This window comes from Oncorhynchus nerka, linkage group LG18 (genome assembly GCF_034236695.1).
Source record: "Oncorhynchus nerka isolate Pitt River linkage group LG18, Oner_Uvic_2.0, whole genome shotgun sequence".
Lineage (NCBI taxonomy): Eukaryota > Metazoa > Chordata > Actinopteri > Salmoniformes > Salmonidae > Oncorhynchus > Oncorhynchus nerka.
This window is the reverse complement of record NC_088413.1, coordinates 13,464,381-13,483,741: the sequence shown is the minus strand read 5'-3', so window position 1 is coordinate 13,483,741 and position 19,361 is coordinate 13,464,381. Positions and strand designations below refer to the sequence as shown.

The 19,361-nt window shown below is 44.3% G+C and overlaps 1 protein-coding gene across 1 annotated transcript in view; it reads left to right on the top strand.

Annotated features, from left to right (window-relative positions):
- The window catches only part of LOC135561752 (high-affinity choline transporter 1-like), a 28,405-nt gene extending 10,831 nt beyond the window's left edge, over positions 1–17,574 (top strand). The window contains exons 6-9 of the mRNA XM_065003527.1: positions 10,464–10,617; positions 11,762–11,979; positions 13,118–13,288; positions 16,187–17,574. Coding sequence (XP_064859599.1) covers positions 10,464–10,617; positions 11,762–11,979; positions 13,118–13,288; positions 16,187–16,546 — 903 coding nt within the window. The 3' untranslated portion in view covers positions 16,547–17,574. The remainder of the gene's footprint in view (positions 1–10,463; positions 10,618–11,761; positions 11,980–13,117; positions 13,289–16,186) is intronic.
- Positions 17,575–19,361: the final 1,787 nt, after the last annotated feature.

Here is a 19,361-nt window from a genome sequence, read left to right as displayed (position 1 = left end):
ACAGTCATATCACCAGCCTCTCCTCTACATTACATTACAGTCATATCACCAGTCTCTCCTCTCCTCTACATTACAGTCATATCACCAGTCTCTCCTCTCCTCTACATTACAGTCATATCACAAGTCTCTCCTCTCCTCTACATTACAGTCATATCACCAGTCTCTACATTACAGTCATATCACCAGTCTCTCCTCTCCTCTACATTACAGTCATATCACCAGTCTCTCCTCTACATTACAGTCATATCACCAGTCTCTACATTACAGTCATATCACCAGTCTCTCCTCTACATTACAGTCATATCACCAGTCTCTCTCCTCTACATTACAGTCATATCACCAGTCTCTCCTCTACATTACAGTCATATCACCAGTCTCTCCTCTACATTACAGTCATATCACCAGTCTCTCTCCTCTCCTCTACATTACAGTCATATCACCAGTCTCTCCTCTACATTACAGTCATATCACCAGTATCTACATTACAGTCATATCACCAGTCTCTACATTACAGTCGTATCACCAGTCTCTCTCCTCTCCTCTACATTACAGTCATATCACCAGTATATACATTACAGTCATATCACCAGTCTCTACATTACAGTCATATCACCAGTCTCTCCTCTCCTCTACATTACAGTCATATCACCAGCCTCTACATTACAGTCATATCACCAGTCTCTCCTCTCCTCTACATTACAGTCATATCACCAGTCTCTCCTCTCCTCTACATTACAGTCATATCACCAGTCTCTCCTCTACATTACAGTCATATCACCAGTCTCTACATTACAGTCATATCACCAGTCTCTCCTCTCCTCTACATTACAGTCATATCACCAGTCTCTACATTACAGTCATATCACCAGTCTCTCCTCTCCTCTACATTACAGTCATATCACCAGTCTCTCCTCTACATTACAGTCATATCACCAGTTTCTCTCCTCTCCTCTACATTACAGTCATATCACCAGTCTCTCTCCTCTCCTCTACATTACAGTCATATCACCAGTCTCTCCTCTCCTCTACATTACAGTCATTTCACCAGTCTCTACATTACAGTCACATCACCAGTCTCTACATTACAGTCACATCACCAGTCTCTCTCCTCTACATTACAGTCATATCACCAGTCTCATCTCTCCTCTACATTACAGTCATTTCACCAGTCTCTACATTACAGTCATATCACCAGTCTCTCTCCTCTACATTACAGTCATATCACCAGTCTCTCCTCTCCTCTACATTACAGTCATATCACCAGTCTCTACATTACAGTCATATCACCAGTCTCTACATTACAGTCATATCACCAGTCTCTACATTACAGTCATATCACCAGTCTCTACATTACAGTCATATCACCAGTCTCTCCTCTCCTCTACATTACAGTCATATCACCAGTCTCTACATTACAGTCATATCACCAGTCTCTCCTCTCCTCTACATTACAGTCATATCACCAGTCTCTACATTACAGTCATATCACCAGTCTCTACATTACAGTCATATCACCAGTCTCTACATTACAGTCATATCACCAGTCTCTCTCCTCTACATTACAGTCATATCACCAGTCTCTCTCCTCTCCTCTACATTACAGTCATATCACCAGTCTCTCTCCTCTCCTCTACATTACAGTCATATCACCAGTCTCTCCTCTCCTCTACATTACAGTCATATCACCAGTCTCTCCTCTACATTACAGTCATATCACCAGTCTCTACATTACAGTCATTTCACCAGTCTCTCCTCTACATTACAGTCATATCACCAGTCTCTCCTTTCCTCTACATTACAGTCATATCACCAGTCTCTACATTACAGTCATATCACCAGTCTCTACATTACAGTCATATCACCAGTCTCTCTCCTCTCCTCTACATTACAGTCATATCACCAGTCTCTCCTCTCCTCTACATTACAGTCATTTCAGTCATAACATTACAGTCATATCACCAGTCTCTACATTACAGTCATATCACCAGTCTCTCCTCTCCTCTACATTACAGTCATATCACCAGTCTCTACATTACAGTCATATCACCAGTCTCTCCTCTCCTCTACATTACAGTCATATATCACCAGTCTCTCCTCTCCTCTACATTACAGTCATATCACCAGTCTCTCTCTACATTACAGTCATATCACCAGTCTCTACATTACAGTCATATCACCAGTCTCTCCTCTCCTCTACATTACAGTCATATCACCAGTCTCTACATTACAGTCATATCACCAGTCTCTCCTCTCCATTACATTACAGTCATATCACCAGTCTCTCCTCTCCTCTACATTACAGTCATATCACCAGTCTCTCCTCTCCTCTACATTACAGTCATATCACCAGTCTCTCCCAGTCTCCTCTACATTACAGTCATATCACCAGTCTCTCCTCTCCTCTACATTACAGTCATATCACCAGTCTCTCATTACAGTCATATCACCAGTCTCTACATTACAGTCATATCACCATATCACCAGTCTCTCCTCTACATTACAGTCATATCACCAGTCTCTCCTCTACATTACAGTCATATCACCAGTCTCTCTCTACATTACAGTCATATCACCAGTCTCAGTCTCTCTACATCTCTACATTACAGTCATATCACCAGTCTCTCCTCTCCTCTACATTACAGTCATATCACCAGTCTCTACATTACAGTCATATCATCTCTACATTACAGTCATATCACCAGTCTCTACATTACAGTCATATCACCAGTCTCTACATTACAGTCATATCACCAGTCTCTCTCCCTCTACATTACAGTCATATCACCAGTCTCTACATTACAGTCATATCACCAGTCTCTCCTCTCTCTCTACATTACAGTCATATCACCAGTCTCTCTCTCTACATTACAGTCATATCACCAGTCTCTACATTACAGTCATATCACCAGTCTCTACATTACAGTCATATCACCAGTCTCTACATTACAGTCATATCACCAGTCTCTCTTACTCTCTCTACATTACAGTCATATCACCAGTCTCTACATTACAGTCATATCACCAGTCCTCTCCTCTACATTACAGTCATATCACCAGTCTCTCCTCTCCTCTACATTACAGTCATATCACCAGTCTCTCCTCTACATTACAGTCATATCACCAGTCTCTACATTACAGTCATATCACCAGTCTCTCTACATTACAGTCATATCACCAGTCTCTCTCTCTACATTACAGTCATATCACCAGTCTCTCCTCACCAGTCTCTACATTACAGTCATATCACCAGTCTCTCATTACAGTCATATCTAGTCTCTCCTCTATTACAGTCATATCACCAGTCTCTCCTCTACATTACAGTCATATCACCAGTTTCTCTCCTCTCCTCTACATTACAGTCATATCACCAGTCTCTCTCCTCTCCTCTACATTACAGTCATATCACCAGTCTCTCCTCTCCTCTACATTACAGTCATTTCACCAGTCTCTACATTACAGTCACATCACCAGTCTCTACATTACAGTCACATCACCAGTCTCTCTCCTCTACATTACAGTCATATCACCAGTCTCATCTCTCCTCTACATTACAGTCATTTCACCAGTCTCTACATTACAGTCATATCACCAGTCTCTCTCCTCTACATTACAGTCATATCACCAGTCTCTCCTCTCCTCTACATTACAGTCATATCACCAGTCTCTACATTACAGTCATATCACCAGTCTCTACATTACAGTCATATCACCAGTCTCTACATTACAGTCATATCACCAGTCTCTCACATTACAGTCATATCACCAGTCTCTCCTCTCCTCTACATTACAGTCATATCACCAGTCTCTACATTACAGTCATATCACCAGTCTCTCCTCTCCTCTACATTACAGTCATATCACCAGTCTCTACATTACAGTCATATCACCAGTCTCTACATTACAGTCATATCACCAGTCTCTACATTACAGTCATATCACCAGTCTCTACATTACAGTCATATCACCAGTCTCTCTCCTCTACATTACAGTCATATCACCAGTCTCTCTCCTCTCCTCTACATTACAGTCATATCACCAGTCTCTCTCCTCTCCTCTACATTACAGTCATATCACCAGTCTCTCCTCTCCTCTACATTACAGTCATATCACCAGTCTCTCCTCTACATTACAGTCATATCACCAGTCTCTACATTACAGTCATTTCACCAGTCTCTCCTCTACATTACAGTCATATCACCAGTCTCTCCTTTCCTCTACATTACAGTCACATCACCAGTCTCTACATTACAGTCATATCACCAGCCTCTGTCCTCTCCTCTCCATTACAGTCATATCACCAGTCTCTCCTCTACATTACAGTCATAACACCAGTCTCTCTCCTCTACATTACAGTTATATCACCAGTCTCTCTCCTCTACATTACAGTCATATCACCAGTCTCTACATTACAGTCATATCACCAGTCTCTCCTCTCCTCTACATTACAGTCATATCACCAGTCTCTACATTACAGTCATATCACCAGTCTCTACATTACATTCATATCACCAGTCTCTACATTACAGTCATATCACCAGTCTCTACATTACAGTCATATCACCAGTCTCTACATTACAGTCATATCACCAGTCTCTCCTCTCCTCTACATTACAGTCATATCACCAGCCTCTCCTCTACATTACATTACAGTCATATCACCAGTCTCTCCTCTCCTCTACATTACAGTCATATCACCAGTCTCTCCTCTCCTCTACATTACAGTCATATCACAAGTCTTTCCTCTCCTCTACATTACAGTCATATCACCAGTCTCTCCTCTCCTCTACATTACAGTCATTTCACCAGTCTCTCCTCTCCTCTACATTACAGTCATATCACCAGTCTCTCTCCTCTACATTACAGTCATATCACCAGTCTCTTCTCTCCTCTACATTACAGTCATATCACCAGTCTCTCTCCTCTACATTACAGTCATATCACCAGTCTCTCTCTCTCATTACAGTCATATCACCAGTCTACATTACAGTCATATCACCAGTCTCTCTCCTCTACATTACAGTCATATCACCAGTCTCTTCTCTCCTCTACATTACAGTCATATCACCAGTTTCTCTCCTCTCCTCTACATTACAGTCATATCACCAGTCTCTATCTTCTCCTCTACATTACAGTCATATCCCCGGTCTCTCTCTTCTCCTGTACATTACAGTCATATCACCAGTCTCTACATTACAGTCATATCACCAGTCTCTCTCCTCTCCTCTACATTACAGTCATATCACCAGTCTCTCCTCTCCTCTACATTACAGTCATATCACCAGTCTCTACATTACAGTCATATCACCAGTCTCTCTCCTCTCCTCTACATTACAGTCATATCACCAGTCTCTCCTCTCCTCTACATTACAGTCATATCACCAGTCTCTCTCCTCTCCTCTACATTACAGTCATATCACCAGTCTCTCCTCTCCTCTACATTACAGTCATTTCACCAGTCTCTCCTCTACATTACAGTCATATCACCAGTCTCTAGATTAGTCATATCACCAGTCTCTCCTCTCCTCTACATTACAGTCATTTCACCAGTCTCTCCTCTACATTACAGTCATATCACCAGTCTCTCCTCTCCTCTACATTACAGTCATATCACCAGTCTCTCCTCTACATTACAGTCATTTCACCAGTCTCTCCTCTCCTCTCCATTACAGTCATATCACCAGTCTCTACATTACAGTCATATCACCAGTCTCTACATTACAGTCATATCACCAGTCTCTCCTCTCCTCTACATTACAGTCATATCACCAGTCTCTACATTACAGTCATATCACCAGTCTCCCTCCTCTCCTCTACATTACAGTCATATCACCAGTCTCTCCTCTCCTCTACATTACAGTCATATCACCAGTCTCTCCTCTCCTCTACATTACAGTCATATCACCAGTCTCTTCTCTCCTCTACATTACAGTCATATCACCAGTCTCTCTCCTCTCCTCTACATTACAGTCATATCACCAGTCTCTCTCCTCTACATTACAGTCATATCACCAGTCTCTCTCCTCTACATTACAGTCATATCACCAGTCTCTTCTCTCCTCTACATTACAGTCATATCACCAGTCTCTGTCCTCTCCTCTACATTACAGTCATATCACCAGTCTCTCCTCTCCTCTACATTACAGTCATATCTCTCTCTCCTCTAGTACAGTCATATCACCAGTTCTCCTCTACATTACAGTCATATCACCAGTCTCTCTCACTCTCTCTACATTACAGTCATATCACCAGTCTCTTCTCTCCTCTACATTACAGTCATATCACCAGTCTCTCCTCTCCTCTACATTACAGTCATATCACCAGTCTCTCCTCTCACTCTACATTACAGTCATATCACCAGTCTCTCCTCTCTACATTACAGTCTCTACATTACAGTCATATCACCAGTCTCTCTCCTCTCCTCTACATTACAGTCATATCACCAGTCTCTCTCCTCTACATTACAGTCATATCACCAGTCTCTACATTACAGTCATATCACCAGTCTCTCTCCTCTACATTACAGTCATATCACCAGTCTCTCTCCTCTCCTCTACATTACAGTCATATCACCAGTCTCTCCTCTCCTCTACATTACAGTCATTTCACCAGTCTCTCCTCTACATTACAGTCATATCACCAGTCTCTCTCCTCTCCTCTACATTACAGTCATATCACCAGTCTCTCTTCTCTCCTCTACATTACAGTCATATCACCAGTCTCTTCTCTCCTCTACATTACAGTCATATCACCAGTCTCTCCTCTCCTCTACATTACAGTCATATCACCAGTCTCTCCTCTCCTCTACATTACAGTCATATCACCAGTCTCTCCTCTCCTCTACATTACAGTCATATCACCAGTCTCTCTCCTCTCCTCTACATTACAGTCATATCACCAGTCTCTCTCCTCTACATTACAGTCATATCACCAGTCTCTACATTACAGTCATATCACCAGTCTCTCTCCTCTACATTACAGTCATATCACCAGTCTCTCTCCTCTCCTCTACATTACAGTCATATCACCAGTCTCTCCTCTCCTCTACATTACAGTCATTTCACCAGTCTCTCCTCTACATTACAGTCATATCACCAGTCTCTCTCCTCTCCTCTACATTACAGTCATATCACCAGTCTCTCCTCTCCTCTACATTACAGCCATATCACCAGTCTCTCCTCTCCTCTACATTACAGTCATATCACCAGTCTCTCCTCTCCTCTACATTACAGTCATTTCACCAGTCTCTCCTCTACATTACAGTCATATCACCAGTCTCTCCTCTCCTCTACATTACAGTCATTTCACCAGTCTCTCCTCTACATTACAGTCATATCACCAGTCTCTCCTCTCCTCTACATTACAGTCATATCACCAGTCTCTCCTCTACATTACAGTCATTTCACCAGTCTCTCCTCTACATTACAGTCATATCACCAGTCTCTCCTCTCCTCTACATTACAGTCATATCACCAGTCTCTCTCCTCTCCTCTACATTACAGTCATATCACCAGTCTCTCTTCTCTCCTCTACATTACAGTCATATCACCAGTCTCTCCTCTCCTCTACATTACAGTCATATCACCAGTCTCTCCTCTCCTCTACATTACAGTCATATCACCAGTCTCTCTCCTCTCCTCTACATTACAGTCATATCACCAGTCTCTCCTCTCCTCTACATTACAGTCATATCACCAGTCTCTCCTCTACATTACAGTCATATCACCAGTCTCTCCTCTCCTCTACATTACAGTCATTTCACCAGTCTCTCCTCTCCTCTACATTACAGTCATATCACCAGTCTCTCCTCTACATTACAGTCATATCACCAGTCTCTCCTCTCCTCTACATTACAGTCATTTCACCAGTCTCTCCTCTCCTCTACATTACAGTCACATCACCAGTCTCTACATTACAGTCATATCACCAGTCTCTTCTCTCCTCTACATTACAGTCATATCACCAGTCTCTCTCCTCTCCTCTACATTACAGTCATATCACCAGTCTCTACATTACAGTCATATCACCAGTCTCTCTCCTCTACATTACAGTCATATCACCAGTCTCTTCTCTCCTCTACATTACAGTCATATCACCAGTCTCTACATTACAGTCATATCACCAGTCTCTACATTACAGTCATATCACCAGTCTCTCCTCTCCTCTACATTACAGTCATATCACCAGTCTCTACATTACAGTCATATCACCAGTCTCTCCTCTCCTCTACATTACAGTCATATCACCAGTCTCTCTCCTCTCCTCTACATTACAGTCATATCACCAGTCTCTCCTCTCCTCTACATTACAGTCATATCACCAGTCTCTACATTACAGTCATATCACCAGTCTCTCTCCTCTCCTCTACATTACAGTCATATCACCAGTCTCTCCTCTCCTCTACATTACAGTCATATCACCAGTCTCTACATTACAGTCATATCACCAGTCATATCACCAGTCTCCTCTCCTCTACATTACAGTCATATCACCAGTCTCTCCTCTCCTCTACATTACAGTCATATCACCAGTCTCTCATCTCCTCTACATTACAGTCATATCACCAGTCTCTCCTCTCCTCTACATTACAGTCATATCACCAGTCTCTCTCCTCTACATTACAGTCATATCACCAGCCTCTACATTACAGTCATATCACCAGTCTCTACATTACAGTCATATCACCAGTCTCTCTCCTCTCCTCTACATTACAGTCATATCACCAGTCTCTACATTACAGTCATATCACCAGTCTCTCTCCTCTCCTCTACATTACAGTCACATCACCAGTCTCTACATTACACTCATATCACCAGTCTCTGTCCTCTCCTCTCCATTACAGTCATATCACCAGTCTCTACATTACAGTCATATCACCAGTCTCTCTCCTCTCCTCTACATTACAGTCATATCACTATTCTCTCTTCTATCTTCCAACCATTTATTTTCTCTACTGCTCAAAACTCTTTGCTCCACCTTGATAAGGAGGAATCAATATGCAATACACTCGTTCATTACAAATTGAGTCAAAACTTTTGAGTGAAGTTCAGTTGTGTAATAGCAAAAGAGACTCAACAGCTGAATCCCCGTACCGTTGGAATGGCAGCACTCTCTCACATCATATCAAAGCTCACCCCTCTCATACCATGAGATATTCAAGTATTTTGTCCACTAACATGACACAGCATTTTCCACAGACGCTTTCATCCTCATTAAGGACATGGTCTTGTGTTAACCATGACCCAGGAGTTTCTACAATCTCAACCAGTGTTGGCACCATCTTATCTTGTTGTTGTTAGGCCATGCAGCCTATCTGTGGTTTCCAGTCTCAAGCTTTCTAACAGACAGTCCCCCAAAAACCACAAACAACCCTTTCCTCGACCTCACCATGACTCTACAATACAAAAACATCCTGGAGACTCAAGGCCTCATTCTACTTCTCCTTAAACAACACAAACAGAACTTATTAATGTAAGTCATTTAGCAGGGACTCTTATCCAGAGGGACTTACAGGAGCCGTAAGGGCTAAGTGCCTTGCTCAAGGGCACCTCGGCAGATTTATCACCTAGTCTGCTCAGGGATTCAAACCTTAACAGCAATTCTACATGCCACCATTTCACAATCTAACAACCTCCTTTATGTTCTTGTCATCCTCCTTGTCATCTTCCCTTTCTCCTCTGTCTCCTTATCCTCCCCCTCCTCTTCTCCATCCCTCCCTTCCTCCTCTCCTCTCTCCTCTCCTCCCTCCTCTTCTGCCTCCCTCCCCTCCTCCTCCTTTATTCTCCCTCATCTCCTCCCTCCTCTCCTCTTCACCCTCATCTCCTCCCTCCTCTCCTCTTCTGCCTCCCTCCTCTCCTCTCTCCTCTCCTCCCTCCTCTCCTCTTCTCCCTTATCTCCTCCCTCCTCTCCTCTTCTCCCTCATCTCCTCCCTCCTCTCCTCTTCTGCCTCCCTCCTCTCCTCTCTCCTCTCCTCCCTCCTCTCCTCTTCTCCCTCATCTCCTCCCTCCTCTCCTCTTCTGCCTCCCTCTCCTCTCTCCTCTCCCCCTCCTCTCCTCTTCTCCCTCATCTCCTCCCTCCTCTCATCTCCTCCCTCCTCTCCTCTTCTGCCTCCCTCCTCTCCTCTCTCCTCCTCCTCCCTCCTCTCCTCTTCTCCTCATCTCCTCCCTCCTCTCCTCTTCTCCCTCATCTCCTCCCTCCTCTCATCTTCTGCCTCCCTTATCTCCTCCCTCCTCTCCTCTTCTGCTCCTTCCTCTCCTCTTCTGCCTCCTTCCTCTCCTCTTCTCCCTCATCTACTGCCTCCCTCCTCTCCTCTTCTCCCTCCTCTCCTCTTCTGCCTCCCTCCCCTCCTCCCTTTCATCTCCTCCCTCCTCTCCTCTTCTGCCTCCCTCCTCTTCTGCCTCCCTCCCCTCCTCCCTTTCTTCTCCATCCTCTCCTCTTCTCCCTCATCTCCTCCCCTCTCTCCTCAGGCGTTGGGTAGCTTGTCTTTCCAGTGTTTCCACCAGAGGACGCTTTCGGCCTCTTCCTCGTTTAACGCCCAGGTCACCTGCTTCGCGGCTGCTGCCATGGTCCTCATCCTGGGGATCCCCTCTGTCCTGGTCGGGGCTGTGGCCGCTTCCACAGGTAATAAAGTACAAAAAGGTGTTCCAATCCCGGAGCAAACAAGGTGAATAATCTGTTGTTGTGCCCTTGTGCAAGGCACTGAAACCCTTATTGCTCCAGGGGTGTAATGGTCGTCTCTGACCCCAACTCTCTGCCGGTGTCTCAAGGTGAATAATCTGTTGTTGTGCCCTTGTGCAAGGCACTGAAACCCTTATTGCTCCAGGGGTGTAATGGTCGTCTCTGACCCCAACTCTCCGCCGGTGTCTCAAGGTGAATCATCTGTTGTTGTGCCCTTGTGCAAGGCACTGAAACCCTTATTGCTCCAGGGGTGTAATGGTCGTCTCTGACCCCAACTCTCCGCCGGTGTCTCAAGGTGAATAATCTGTTGTTGTGCCCTTGTGCAAGGCACTGAAACCCTTATTGCTCCAGGGGTGTAATGGTCGTCTCTGACCCCAACTGTCCGCCGGTGTCTCGGGGGGAGTTGGGATATGTAGATAAAAATACATTTTATTTTTTATTTCACCTTTATTTAACCAGGTAGGCTAGTTGAGAACAAGTTCTCATGTACAACTGCGACCTGACCAAGATAAAGCAAAGCAGTGCAACACAAACAACAACAGAGTTACACATGGAATAAACAAAACATACAGTCAATAACACAATAGAAAAAGTCTGTATACAGTGTGTGCAAATGAGGTAAGATAAGGGAGGTAAGGCAATAAATAGGCCATAGTGGCGAAATAATTACATTATAGCAATTAAACACATGTTCTCTTGTTCAAGAATAATGGACAAATATAAGCACCTCCAAGTTAATGTTATTAAAGGGGTTATAAAGTTTCAGAGAAAAAGAGTTGTGTGTCGTTGACTGGTTTGTCTGTTATCTGCTCCTATCATCTACCTCACATCATGAACCATAACACACTCCAGTCTAGTGGCAGTGTCCTGGTGTTATGGCTAGAGTGCATGTTTGTTATTACTCTCTGTGGAGCACGAGATCCCTTGAATACATCTGGTTTCCCTGCAGCTCACATGAGCTGATTGCAAAATGAAAGCATTGAAATAACTCATACACAGGGTACTCGTGTTTATGCTTTTAGACTTCATCAAAGTGTGATTGTCAAAATGACCTAACTTTATTGACACTTTCCTGGTGTGTCTCCAGACTGGAACCTGACATCGTACGGGTCTCCGTCTCCGTATGAGCGCAACGAGACGGGATTGGTGCTCCCCATCGCCCTGCAGCACCTGGCTCCGCCCTACGTGTCCGTCATCGGCATCGGGGCCATCGCCGCCGCAGTGATGTCATCCGTGGACTCTGGCCTGCTCAGCTCCGCCTCCATGTTCTCCTCCAACATCTACAAGAACATCATCAGGAAGCAGGTGAAGAGTTGGCTGCAGGCTTTCGTTCTATCCCATTACTTACACCTCATTCTAATAAATCTGTGTGTGACTAGATACTCAATAGATTAGAGGTGACTTAAGGAATTTAGGTCTGTTTTCTCAGACGCAGATGAATAAACCTACTAGTCCAGAACTGAAACACATTCTCAATGGACACGATCCATTGTGTTCATTAGTCCTGTTCTAGGTCATAGGTCATGTACCAGAAAATCACCACTAAATGCATAAATAAGTGTTTTTTTCCCCTATTTCATCCCTTTTTTGGGACATTGGCAAGACATTTTTCAATTACCATTTGAAAACATTGCATTGGGTTCTATAGTGTAATGGCATTTTGGGACATATAGCCTAACTCCGTGCTCCCTCTTGTGACTTATCTGAGTATTACACCACAGGGCTGTTCAAGCTCTTCTGACTTCTCTGAGTATTACACCACAGGGCTGTTCAAGCTCTTCTGACTTCTCTGAGTATTACACCACAGGGCTGTTCAAGCTCTTCTGACTTCTCTGAGTATTACACCACAGGGCTGTTCAAGCTCTTCTGACTTCTCTGAGTATTACACCACAGGGCTGTTCAAGCTCTTCTGACTTCTCTGAGTATTACACCACAGGGCTGTTCAAGCTCTTCTGACTTCTCTGAGTATTACACCACAGGGCTGTTCAAGCTCTTCTGACTTCTCTGAGTATTACACCACAGGGCTGTTCAAGGGGCAGAGGAACACACCCCTTTAACTGCTGTACCTCCATTTCGTGTCTGTCTCCCCCATTCTCCAGATGACACACAGGGAGGTTCAGTGGGGGATCTGTATCTCATACGTCTAGAGAGTTTATAACCACTGTGCCTCCATCTTGGATCTGTCCTGACCACTGTGCCTCCCTCTTGGCTCTGTCCAGCCCACTGTGCCTCCATCTTGGATCTGTCCTCCCCACTGTGCCTCCGTCTTGGATCTGTCCAGCCCACTGTGCCTCCGTCTTGGATCTGTCCTCCCCACTGTGCCTCCATCTTGGATCTGTCCTGACCACTGTGCCTCCATCTTGGATCTGTCCTGACCACTGTGCCTCCATCTTTGATTTGTCCTGACCACTGTGCCTCCATCTTGTGTCTCTCTCTCCTCTAGGCCTCAGACAGGGAGATACAGTGGGTGATCCGTGTGTCGGTGGTGGTGGTGGGGCTGTGTGGGATGGCCCTCACTCTCCTCCACAACAGTACCTTTGCCCTGTGGATCCTGGCGTCTGATCTCTCCTACACCATCATCTTCCCTCAGCTCATCTGCGTCCTCTTCTTCCAGGTGTGTGTGTGTGTGTGTGTGTGTGTGTGTAAACATGCAGAGGTGATATTGTGTGTGTGGGCCTTATCTTTTCCCTGCATCACAAACATGGTGGTGTGTCACTAGCCTGAGTGCCAGTCTGTTTGTGATGTCGTCATGCCAACTCACTCAACATCATGCCAAATGGTCGGCTTGACAACTACAGCAATGGAGATGGCAAGAGCACAAACCGGCCCTAGCCACAAAGCGTCTTAGAGTAGGAGTGCTGATCTAGGTTCAGGCCCCAACCTGTCCATATCTAAATCATTATGATCTAGGATCAGGTCCCAACCTGTCCATATCATCTTGTTCATTATGATCAGGCCCCAACCTGTCCATATCATCTTATTCATTATGATCAGGCCCCAACCTGTCCATATCATCTCATTCATTATGATCAGGCCCCAACCTGTCCATATCATCTTGTTCATTATGATCAGGCCCCAACCTGTCCATATCATCTTATTCATTATGATCAGGCCCCAACCTGTCCATATCATCTTGTTCATTATGATCAGGCCCCAACCTGTCCATATCATCTCATTCATTATGATCAGGCCCCACCCTGTCCATATCATCTTATTCATTATGATCAGGCCCCAACCTGTCCATATCATCTTATTCATTATGATCAGGCCCCAACCTGTCCATATCATCTTGTTCATTATGATCAGGCCCCACCCTGTCCATATCATCTTGTTCATTATGATCAGGCCCCAACCTGTCCATATCTAAATCATTATGATCTAGGATCAGGTTCCAACCTGTCCATATAATCTCATTCATTATGAACTAAAAGGCTAAACTGATCCTAGATCAGAACTCTTACTCAGAGAGGCTTTGTGGATACAGGCCCAGGTTATAATTCGTCTGGCTACCCAGAGTCCTTGCTCCAGCCAAACGCTAGGCCACACCTACAGACGTTAGTTTCTTCTCCACAATGAGTCTGGATCTGAGTACCTCCCAGATTCTTCACTGAATGTGAACACATTCAGGGCCGTCTGATTGGTCCAGAAACCAATGGGTTGGACCAGAACCAAAACACGTGGATAAAACAGCGGTTTGAAAATGTGCAATTGGCTTTGATACTCTGATTAGTTTAGTTATATTACTGCTGGTCTTTAATTATTTGTTACTTTTATTTCTTTAATTTAAAAACAAAACTGCATTATTGGTTAAAACTTCTTAGGGCTGCAATCCCGTTAACGGGATCGATATGACAACAGCCAGTGAAAGTGCAGGGCGCCAAATTCAAACAACAGAAATCTCATAATTAAAATTCCTCAAACATACAAATATTTCACACCATTTTAAAGATACAATTCTTCTTAATCCCACCACAGTGTCCGATTTCAAAAAGGCTTTACAGCGAAAGCACCACAAACGATTATGTTAGGTCACCGCAAAATAACAGAAAAACTGTCCTTTTTTCCAGCCAAATACAGGAGTCGCAAAAATCAGAAATAGAGATACAATTAATCACTAACCTTTGATGATCTTCATCAGATGACACTCATAGGACTTCATGTAACACAATACATATATGTTTTGTTCAATAAAGTTCATATTTATATCCAAAAACCTCAGTTTACATTGGCACCATGTTCAGAAATGCCTCTAAAATATCCAGAGAAATTGCAGAGAGCCACATCAAATAACAGAAATACTCATCATAAACTTCGATGACAGATACATGTTTTACATAGAATTAAAGATAAACTTGTTCTTAATGCAACCGCTGTGTCAGATTTCAAAAAAGCTTTACGGCAAAAATACAATATTCAATCATCTGAGAACAGCGTTCAGCCACCAAAGCCAGCCATACAGTTACCCGCCTTATTGTGGAGTCAACAAAAGTCATAAATAGCATTATAAATCTACACTTTCCTTTGCTGATCTTCGTCGGAATGCACTCCCAGGACTCCCACTTCCACAAGAAATGTTTGTTTTGTTCAGTAATGTCCATCATTTATGTCCAAATAGCTACTTTTGTTAGCGCGTTTAGTAAAAAGTCAAGCGCGGTCACTAAAAGCAGACGAAACAGTCAGTAGAAACATGTCAAACGATGTATTGAATCAATCTTTAGGATGTTTTTAACATAAATCTTCAATAATGTTCCTCCCGGAGAATTCCATTGTCTTCAGAAGTGCGATGGAACAGAGCTCTCACGTGAACGTGCATGGTCAGCTCATGATAGACCTTACTCATTCCCCTCTCCTTCGCCCCCACTTCACAGTAAAAGCATCGGACAAGGTTCTAAAGACTGTTGACATCTACCTTACTCATTCCTCTCCTTCGCCCCCACTTCACAGTAAAAGCATCGGACAAGGTTCTAAAGACAGTTGACATCTAGTGGAAGCCGTAGGAAGTGCAAACTGACTCATATCCTACTGTGTATTCAATAGGCGATGAGTTGTTGAAAACCTACAAACCTCAGATTTCCCACTTCCTGGTTGGATTTTTTTCTCAGGTTTTTGCCTTCCATATGAGTTCTGTAATACTCACAGACATCATTCAAACTGTTTTAGAATCTTCAGAGTGTTTTCTATCCAATACTAATAATAATATGCATATATTAGCAACTGGGCCTGAGGAGCAGGCAGTTTACTCTGGGCACCTTTTCATCCAAGCTACTCAATACTGCCCCTGCAGTAAATAAGCATTTCAATGAATTCGGCGCATGTGACAAATACAATTTGATTTGATCCAATCGCTGATGAACCTGTTTTGCACAATGCCCCTCATTGCCCCTCGTCCCCACAAACGACCTCAACGATGGCACTGAAACTAAAGTATGTAGGAAACGACAGAGCAGAAAAATAAGTTAGTGTGAGGCTAGAATATCACTTCTTCAAAACAAATCTCTTCATCTTCCAACAGGTCTCCAACGGCTATGGAGCCGTGGTGGGATACCTCGTAGGGGGCCTGATGAGAGTCCTCTGTGGGGAGCCCATCTTCAACCTCGCCCCTGTCCTCCACTTCCCTGGATGCACCCTGGAGGACGGTGTCTACGTCCAGCGCTCCCCCATCAGGACCATATGTATGCTTCTGGCCCTGGCGGCCATCTTGGGTTTCTCCTGGCTGGCTCAGCTGATGTTCAATAAGGTCTGGTTGCCCGAGAGGTGGGATGTGTTCCAGGTGAAGTTCCATACTTTGCCACTTGGTGGCGCCAGAGAAATGAAAGAGAAGGAGGAGGATGGTGCAGTCTCTGAGCCAATGCTTGACACCACAAAGTGTTAAAGTTTTGATCAACCTACCCTTACAGGCCGGTTTCCCAGACACTTCCCTGGACTACAAAGCACTTTGTTTTTGAGCATATTTTTTGTTTATTGGACAAGATAGAGAAAGGAAAGATCTATTGAACATCCAAATCATTCTAAAGAAGGCTATTTAAAATCAATTGTGTAGCTCAATTAAGTTACTTATATGATTTGAACATAAAGCGTGAAAAAGGCTGTAACATCGGTACCACTGACTTGCATTGGATTTGTTCCACAAAAGCATGGATTGCGGTCGTACCTTGTCCATAGGCTGATTACAGGGTAAAGCAATCAATCCTATTATGTCACTTGGGTGAACTCTCTCTTTAGTCTAGGCGTAGGCTTAATGATCTGTGTCTGCTAAACTTCATTACCTCATCCCCAGACTAACTCATCCCCACCAGATTACCTCATCCCCACCAGATTAGCTCATCCCCACCAGATTAGCTCATCCCCACCAGATTACCTCATCCCCACCAGATTACCTCATCCCCACCAGATTACCTCATCCCCACCAGATTACCTCATCCCCAATCCTAACTGGAGCCATTAAGGGGTGGAACTAAGATCAGACCTCTTATCAGTGGTTATTTAGAGGCATTTTCTAGCCTACCTACTCTCCATATCATACTGAAAGTCATGTGATGCTCACTTGAGAGGATCTTGGTGATAACATTTTATATACACTTTGACATAAACAATTTCCCTACCTATTCATAGTTAAAATGGTCATGGTGAATTGATTTGCCTTGTTGTGAAAATGTCTCTTTTTCTCAATTTGGGGAAACTGTTTTTTTACATCTTCACTGTTGTAAAGACATCTGTGGTTTAAAGGGTTGGATGATTCAGCGACGCTTAGAGAACAAGGAGCTCCAGGAAAGTCTAGGCCCACTAGGAGGGAGGGGTATACTACCCCATTATACTAGGTGGTGGGGTATACTACCCCATTATACTAGGAGGGAGGGGTATACTACCCCATTATACTAGGAGGGAGGGGTATACTACCCCATTATACTAGGTGGTGGGGTATACTACCCCATTATACTAGGTGGTGGGGTATACTACCCCATTATACTAGGTGGGGGGTATACTACCCCATTATACTAGGAGGGAGGGGTATACTACCCCATTATACTAGGAGGGAGGGGTATACTACCCCATTATACTAGTGGGGGGGTATACTACCCCATTATACTAGGAGGGAGGGGTATACTACCCCATTATACTAGGAGGGAGGGTATACTACCCCATTATACTAGGAGGGAGGGTATACTACCCCATTATACTAGGAGGGAGGGGTATACTACCCCATTATACTAGGAGGGAGGGGTATACTACCCCATTATACTAGTAGGGGGGGTATACTACCCCATTATACTAGGAGGGAGGGGTATACTACCCCATTATACTAGTAGGGGGGGGTATACTACCCCATTATACTAGGAGGGAGGGGTATACTACCCCATTATACTAGTAGGGGGGTATACTACCCCATTATACTAGGAGGGAGGGGGTATACTACCCCATTATACTAGGAGGGAGGGGTATACTACCCCATTATACTAGGAGGGAGGGGTATACTACCCCATTATACTAGGGGGGAGGGTATACTACCCCATTATACTAGGGAGGGGGTATACTACCCCATTATACTAGGAGGGAGGGGTATACTACCCCATTATACTAGGAGGGAGGGGGTATACTACCCCATTATACTAGTAGGGGGTATACTACCCCATTATACTAGTAGGGGGTATACTACCCCATTATACTAGTAGGGGGGTATACTACCCCATTATACTAGGAGGGAGGGGTATACTACCCCATTATACTAGTAGGGGGGTATACTACCCCATTATACTAGGAGGGGGGTATACTACCCCATTATACTAGGAGGGAGGGGTATACTACCCCATTATACTAGTAGGGGGGTATACTACCCCATTATACTAGTGGGGGGTATACTACCCCATTATACTAGGAGGGAGGGGTATACTACCCCATTATACTAGGAGGGAGGGGTATACTACCCCATTATACTAGTAGGGGGGTATACTACCCCATTATACTAGGAGGGGGTATACTACCCCATTATACTAGGAGGGAGGGGTATACTACCCCATTATACTAGGAGGGGGGGTATACTACCCCATTATACTAGGAGGGGGGTATACTACCCCATTATACTAGGAGGGAGGGGTATACTACCCCATTATACTAGTAGGGGGGTATACTACCCCATTATACTAGTAGGGGGGTATACTACCCCATTATACTAGGAGGGGGGTATACTACCCCATTATACTAGGAGGGAGGGGTATACTACCCCATTATACTAGGAGTGGGGGTATACTACCCCATTATACTAGGAGGGAGGGGTATACTACCCCATTATACTAGGAGGGAGGGTATACTACCCCATTATACTAGTAGGGAGGGTATACTACCCCATTATACTAGGAGGGAGGGGTATACTACCCCATTATACTAGGAGGGAGGGTATACTACCCCATTATACTAGGAGGGAGGGGTATACTACCCCATTATACTAGGAGGGGGGTATACTACCCCATTATACTAGGAGGGAGGGGTATACTACCCCATTATACTAGGAGGGAGGGGGTATACTACCCCATTATACTAGGAGGGAGGGGTATACTACCCCATTATACTAGGAGGGAGGGGTATACTACCCCATTATACTAGGAGGGGGGTATACTACCCCATTATACTAGGAGGGAGGGTATACTACCCCATTATACTAGGAGGGAGGGGTATACTACCCCATTATACTA